Genomic DNA, 8,045 nt, shown 5'->3' on the forward strand with positions numbered 1-8,045 from the left:
CACCTGGATAGAGAATTTTAAATCCTTAATCTAATGAATTTTTTCAATGGGCCATAATCCCCTAGGATGGAAGCATCTTTGTTAGACAAAGGTCCTTTTAAGTATTTTCACATAAAGAGATCATCTGTATTCATTTAAACTTGGCTGTTAAGGGTATTTTATGTTTTTTGTTTTTTAAATACTATGTTACATAGAAATGAATGGAAAAGACATCACCAAATGATATCACAGTAGAATGCACCATTATAAAAAGACACAGTATTTTTGTTTTTAGTCTCTCACCAGCTCCAGGACTGAACTCCATGATAGTAATAGTGCAAAATCCACTGTATTGCCTGAACATAACATGCAGCTTGATCAGCCAGAAAGTCACTGAAAAGAGAGAGAAAAATTTCATTATGACATTATTTTTTGAAGACAGGCTAATCTCTTCTGAACTTGGTATCTGCTAATACTGACTAAATTTGTCTCATATATGTTTTACTTATTAATCAGTGAGTGTCTTAGTTCTCTAATGCAGCTATAACAGAAATACCTCTAATGGATGGCTTTAACAAACAGAATTTTATTCTCTCACAGTTTAGGAAGCTAGAAGTCCAAATTCAGGGTGCTATCTCTAGTTTTCTCTGTCTGCTTTGGGGGAATGGGCTTGTCTCCTTTCAGCATCTGTTGGCTTGGCATCCCTTGTAAATCTCCACGTATCTTGGTATCAATCTTTCTCTGGGTCTAGTAGTTTCATAACTCAGGGACACTGGGCCCAAACAATGCACTCTGCTCCTGGATCTTCTATCTTGGTGGTATTGAGGTCCTTTTCTCTGCTAGCTATTTAATCACTTTTATCTCTCAAAAGAGATTAATTCCAGGTACAGTCTAATCCTGTAGATTGTATCCTGCCTCATTACCATAACTGCTACTAATTCTGCCTCATTAACATCATAAAGGACTCCTGGTGTGGCACTGTAGGATCAGAACTAAACTGAGAACCACAAGATCAGCTGTTCAAACCATGATCTGCTCCTTGGAAACCATAAAAAAAGTCGCTATGAGTTGAAATTGACTTGATGGCACTTAACAACAATAGTGTCAGATTAAAGGTTTGCCTTATAGTTTCCCTAAAGAGACTATCCAAGTAGTTACATCTATTACACATATTTACTCAATATAGTATTCCTAAATTCGCCAGATTGCAAAGCCATTTGAACTGCAAGGTCAGCAGTTCAAGCTCATCAGCTGCTCCTCGAAAACCCTATATACAGGGTCGCTATGGGTCAGAATTGACTCGATGGCACTTAACAACTACAAAGGGGCTCTGGTAGCGTAATGGTTACGAATCAGGCTGCGAATCTCAGGTATAGCAGTTCAAAACTACCAGCTGTTCCGCGGGAGAAAGATGAGGCTTTCTGCTCCCGTAAAGATTTACAGCCTCGGAAACCCTGTACAGGGTCGCTCTGAGTTGGAACCGACTCCATGGCACATAACAACAACAACCACTACCAGCTGTTATGCAGGAGAAAGATGAGGTTTTTCTGCTCCCATAAAGATTTCCAGCCTCGGAAACCCTGTACAGGGTCGCTATGAGTCGGAACCTACTCCACAGCACATAACAACAACAACAACCACTCCCATAAAGGACTCCTGCTAATGTAGTGGGTTATGACTTGGGCTGCTAACCGCAAGGTCAGCAGTTCAAAACCACCAGCTTCTCTGTGGTTTGAAAGATGAAGCTTTCTGGTCCTGTAACGATTCACAGCTTTGGAAACTCTGTACAATGTCGCTATGATTTGGAATCAACTCCAAGGCACATCAGCACTACCACCACCACTCCTTTAAATGATAGGGGCGGCAGGATGGGAGAAGAGGATGGTCATCTTTATACAAGAGGAGGCCTGAGAAAAGCATGGAAACTATCAGGAGGATCTTAATATCTGGTTATAGCAGCTCCATTACACTGTGGAAAGTGCTTTATCCTCTCAACAATTCTTCCTCTAATACCTTCTCTTACAATGAACAAATACATTAATCAAGGTTTGGGTAAAATAAACCTTTAAATCACTGAAAAGAAAGACTTAGGCTCAATTCAAAACAACTATAAACCTGTTACTCTCTATTACATAACTTCAGATAAACAGAGACATGGCATTATCACTGTATTCCTGGAAGGTATGCTTTCAAAATAAGTAATAAAATAATTTCAAAATAAATTTACAATTTTTTCATTATATAAAAGTATTCTCTCATGATTGAAAATCTGTAAAAATAAAGTATTACTATAAAATGCTGCTACCATGTTACAGGAATCCTGGTGTGGTGCTGTAGAATAAGCATGGGACTGCAAGTCAGTTTAAACCAAATGGTTCAAACTCACCAGTTACTCCTTGGAAACCCTATGCAGGGTCGCTATGAGTTGGAATTGACTGAGTGACACTTAACAAAAACAACATCACCCTACAGGAGTCTTGGTGTGATACTGTAGGATAAGCACTGGACTTTTAACCACAAAGTCGGTTTTTCAAATTCCTTAGAAATACTATACAGGATTGCTATGAGTCAGTACTTGGCAGCACTAACAACAGTAACATCATCCTATAGAAACAACTATGGAGCTCTGGTAGCGTAGTGGTTAGGAATCGGGCTGTGAACCACAAGGTCAGCAGTTCTAAACTACCAGCTGCTCCGCGGGAGAAAGATGAGGCTTTCTGCTCCCATAAAGATTTACAGCCTTAGAAACCCTGTACAGAGTCGCTATGAGTCGGAACTGACTCCACGGCACATAACAACAACAACAACAAAGTAACAACTGGAGTGCTGGTGTGGCGCTATTGGTTAATGCACCAGACTGCAAAGCTGTTTGAACTGCAAGGTTGGCAGTTCAAGCTCACCAGCTGCTCCTTGGGAACCCTATACAGGGTCTCTATGGGTTGGAACCGATTCCACAGCACATAACAACAACAACATAGTAACAACTGGAGTCCTGGTGTGGCACTGTGGGTTAATGCGCTATACTGCAAAGTCCGTTTGGTAAGGTTGGTGGTTCACACTCAACTAGTTGCTCCTTAGAAACCCTCTATGGGGTCACTATGGGTCGGAACCAATTCAACGGCACTTAACAACAATAACAACAACACAGTAACAACTAAGAGATCCCTGGTTGCTCAGTGATTAACGTGCTTGGCTTTAACTAAAAGGCTGGCAGTTCAAACCTACCAGCTGTTCAGTACAAGAAAGATGAGGCAGTCTGCTCCCATAAATATTTACATCCTTGGAAACCTTATAGGGCAGAGTTCTAGGCTGTCTTATAGGGTCACTATGAGTCAGAACTGATGGCAGTAAGTTTGGGTAACAAAATTTTGTTACGATTCTTTTTAGCCTTTTTTATAAGCTCAGGTCATTTTTAATTAATAAGTATTCTGTCTATGTAATTTTGTATCTTATTTTTTAAATCTGTACTTATGAGCTATAGATATCTTTGCAAATTGTCAGGAATTTTCTGTATTAGTTGAACAGTTCTAGAGATGGTGGGGGGGCAGAGATAGTAATTTCAATGATAAGGATGATTTTTTTTCTTTGACATGTATTTCTCGTTTTTTACTTATAAATAACTTGGTAACACATATTCTTGCCTATAGGGAACTTCTGAATTTGAGTTTATATTTTTAAGAGAGATTAATAGAACTGCTGGTTCAAAAGGATGAACATTTAAAAAACTTTTTAATGTGTGCTTTACAAAATAATTTTAACTAATTTATATTCCCATCATTAATTATGGAAAGAACTCTATCATCACTCCTAGAGAAACATCAACTATAAAATTTAAAAAAGACAACTGCTAATTTGTTAGGTAAACAAATGGTAATCCATTTTGTAAGTCTGTATTTTATTATCTAAACAGGAAGGAAAAGAAAACAGAAAATTAGCTACTTATCAATTAAGCATTCAATGCCAACCATAAGGAGCTCTGGTAGTGTAGTGATTACGAATTGGGCTGCGAACCACAAGGTCAGCAGTTCTAAACTACCAGCTGTTTCACGGGAGAAAGATGAGGTTTTCTGCTCCCATAAAGATTTACAGCCTTGGAAACCCCCCTGTACAAGGTTGCTATGAGTCGGAACTGACTCCACGGCACATAACCACCACCACCATAGGACTACGGGTGTGGCACAGTAAGATAAGCACTGGAGTGCAAACCACAAGGTCAGCAGCTCAAATGCACCAGTGATTCCTCGGAAACCCTATACAGGGTTGCTATGAGTTGGAGCCAACTCAAGGGCACTTAACATCAACAACAATAGGTATTACAGTTTACATAACTATAATCAAAGCTCCTCAGAAACCCCATACAGGGTCACTATGGGTCAGAATTAACTCGACGGCACTTAACAACAATAACAACAATCAAGGATATATAAACGTGAAGATTAGAAAGGACTGAAAGTGTTAACTACTTTAAGTATTTTATTTCTCTAAGCTGTGGTAATTGACAAAGCTTCAAATGAGCAGGTGAACCGTACTACAATTCCTATCCTTCTAGTCTTGAGAGGTAAGTATTTACCTGGATCACTCAGAAGGACTATGTCTAGACTAGAAAACAGTGTGAAAGGATATATTTCATACGGCCTACTCCTGGGCAGATGCTAGAGTAGATCTAATATTGATGCTCTATCAATTAAAAAAAAAGCAAAAATAATAGGATAGATAATAGTCAAGTACGCTACATGTAATAAGGATACGCAGCACTTCATAAAGAAGCAGCCTCATCTAATGGTGAAAATCTATAGCCAGAATTCCCACCTGAAAATCATGGCTCAGTCACAAGCTGTGTCACCTTGAGCTAGTCATTTAACTCTCTTGCTTCTTTAATTTTCTGTAAAATAATAATTCTACTTAATTCAAAGAGTTATTAGAACTGATGATTTAAAAAATGTTTAGTATAGTGCCTGGCATTTGGTAAGCACTATATAAGGAGTCCTAAGGAGCTCTGGTAGCGTAGTGGTTACAAATCGGGCTGTGAGCCACAAGGTCAGCAGTTCGAAACTACCAGCTGCTCTGTGGGAGTAAGACGAGGCTTTCTGCTCCCATAAACATTTACAACCTTGGAAACCCTGTACAGGGTCGCTATGAGTCGGAACCAACTCCACAGCACATAACCACCACCACCACCACCATATAAGGATCAGCATTGGATCAGCATTGGACTGCTAACCACAAGGATGAAGGTTCAAACCCACCAGCAGCTCCTTGGAAACCCTATACAGGGTCGCTATGAACCAGAACTGACTCACTGCATGTAACAACAACAACATTCTACGTGTTTAATTAAGATAGTCAAACTCTGGAGGGCCCTGACTATCACCAAGAAAGAAGAACTGGAGCAAAGCACATCCTTTGGACCCAGGGGAAGAACCTCATAGACACAAGGGAAGATTGATGCCAATGCAGAGGGAGCTCTCCAAATAACAGCATGCCTGCAGATGTTAAAAGGAGACAAGGACCTTCCCTAAGAGCCAACAGAGAAAGCCTTTCCTCAGAGCTTCGCACCCTGAATTTGAACTTTCAGTCTTTTACAATGTGAGAGAATCAATTTGTTTTTTAAAGTCAAATAGATAAAATAAAGAAAAGTAAAATATATATCTTTCAGATTACGTACTGGAGTTTAAGAAAACTTTTAAAGCCACTAATTTAGAAGTCAAGTTCTTAAGTAATATCTGAACTGGATGCTACTTGGGGTAGAGTTACTTGGCCTTTGACAGAAGTGAAATGTGGGTTATCGAAGACAGAAGGCAAAACCTAACTACTTTGTATTTGGCAATTTTTACCACAGAAATATAATACAAGCCAGAGTTAATATTATATCTAAAATCATACTACTTAAAAGATCTACAATAATTTATGCAATCAAAAAGCCTTCTCTTACTACCTTACCTATCAAAATCATGTGGCTTTCTAAAGGACTGTAAAATCTAATTTTCTCTAAATTAAAAAAAAAAACTAGCAAAAACGTACTCAGACACTACATCAACCCCCATCTTCGTCATGTAATATGTTCTCTTATATTGTCTAAACTCAGTTTCAAATAGGTCATCATCTTCAGTTTCATCTTCCAAATTATCTGGGAAAAAAGTCAGAAAGATAGTGACAATTGTGAATAACCTGTATTTCAATTAAATGCCTTGAAAAATAAATATCACAGTAGGTGTTCATAAGGTATCATAGAAACTGAACTCTATCCAACATTACTGAATTAGTACTACTAAAGGAGAGGTGTAATAAGTACTCTGTCAAAGAAATAATATATAGCTTGTATTCACCCTTAGATGCTGTCACTTCAGATTCATTTTTGTCTAAAGCAGCCCAACAGATGGAGTTTTCCTGGACCTATAAAAATTTTAAATCAACATAAAATTAGTGAAGTGATAAGATATATATTTAAGTGAGATGTTTAACTGGGAGATTTTTTTTTTTTTTTCTAACTGTTTTATTGTGAATTATGTGATAGTTTACATGGGAGAACATTAGCTTTACATTCATCCTATCGTATATCGTTTCATTGTTCTGGTTACAATCCCCTCCATGTATCATCAACCAACCAAAGGGTACACCCCAGAAGACTGCCCCCTGGTCATCAGCACCCAGCCCCTCTCCCTCTCTGGGTCTAGAGTCCCCAGCCACTCCATCTTTCCCTATCATCGTCTCTGCCTCCATCTCTGGTGCCACTATTTCTCTGGGTAGGGTCCCATACTCAGCTCTTCTCTCTTGATGGTCCAGAGCCCTCTGCTCCTGGCCTGCAAAGTCAACCACTCCTTTCCTTTTGCTACAAAACGTATACCTTTACATTTCCAACTCTCAGTCAGTCCTAACAGGGAGATTTATAAAATACTAAAAACAACTGAATGGTCTGTAAAAGTTTATTTTTAAAGTAATCCTCAGATAATGTATAAATTTTGGATTTAGATCACTTATTTTTTAAAGCTATGCACTTTTATGATTCAGAACTTAATATACAGACCTCTCAAAGATGTAATAATTAAATCTCAGCAAAAGAAGAAATACACTTAATTATGTTTTTAAAAAATAATCTTCAAGAATATTTCCATAAATAAAGATAAGAATACAATCACCAATCCTTTGATCATTTAGTAGTTTTAAATTTTTTATATGCCAAATCCTAGGCTACTGATAACACAATTTATTTCAGTTTTAATTCAATTTTTACAAACGTTACCTACATCCTTTATTTTTGGATTGCATTCTTATGACTGTTATCTACTCTTCACTTTTTCATTTCTTACATACAACCCATGTGTTTTTTGATAGTTCTTTGATCTCATCAGAATCCTTCACATCCTACCATGTTTGTCCTCCCTTGTGATCTCATTCTTTCTCTCCCCTACTTTTTGAGTGCTTATCTCTGCCAGTGACTCTCAATACTTCCTCTTATCACATATCTCCAGTTCTCTTTCTTCAACCAAGCTAGATAGAGGGTCAATTTTCTGTGCTTGGGCTGTTCCACTAGCTTCACCTGTGTGTCTACTGCTAACCATATATGCCAGAATACTGGTGAATCTAACACTGAGATGAAGTGGATGGAGCCATTATTGGCATGCATGTTTTGTGAGTGGTGGTGATGGTTGTGTGCTGTCAAATTGCTTCATATTCAGCAACAGGATTTCTGAGATTGTAAATCTTTACAAGAAAAGAAAGCCCCATCTTTCTCCTGAGGAGTGGCTGGTAGACTTGAACTGCTGACCTTGTGGTTAACAGCCCTACTCATAACCATTATGCTACCAGAGCACCTTTACTTTGTGAGTACAGGTTCCCAAAAAGTTACAGAGCCTGTTATCTTAAAAGAAAACCAGAGGGAATACAGATTGACTGCTGCCAAATTCTACTGAAGAATAGTTAAGCAATTAGAAAGACTAAGGTTCTAAGAGTACGAATTTAAAATAATAAACCTAAGAACAAGGACAGAAAGAAAAGTATTGAAAGAACATAAATTTTACCAGAATTCAATTATGGATATATATATATAGAGTGAGTCCTGGTGTGGC

At 38.1% G+C, this 8,045-nt stretch overlaps 1 protein-coding gene across 3 annotated transcripts in view; it reads right to left on the minus strand.

Moving 5' to 3' along the window:
- The window catches only part of XRN1 (5'-3' exoribonuclease 1), a 223,618-nt gene that overhangs the window by 149,462 nt on the left and 66,111 nt on the right, over positions 1–8,045 (minus strand). For all 3 annotated transcript variants that reach the window (XM_006869856.1, XM_006869855.1, XM_006869854.1), the window contains exons 11-13: positions 6,306–6,372; positions 6,001–6,106; positions 283–372 (exon numbers count right to left, since the gene is read on the minus strand). In XM_006869856.1, coding sequence (XP_006869918.1) covers positions 283–372; positions 6,001–6,106; positions 6,306–6,372 — 263 coding nt within the window. The remainder of the gene's footprint in view (positions 1–282; positions 373–6,000; positions 6,107–6,305; positions 6,373–8,045) is intronic.

The sequence above is a fragment of the Chrysochloris asiatica genome, unplaced genomic scaffold (assembly GCF_000296735.1).
Source record: "Chrysochloris asiatica unplaced genomic scaffold, ChrAsi1.0 scaffold00136, whole genome shotgun sequence".
In the NCBI taxonomy this organism is placed as follows: Eukaryota; Metazoa; Chordata; class Mammalia; order Afrosoricida; family Chrysochloridae; genus Chrysochloris; species Chrysochloris asiatica.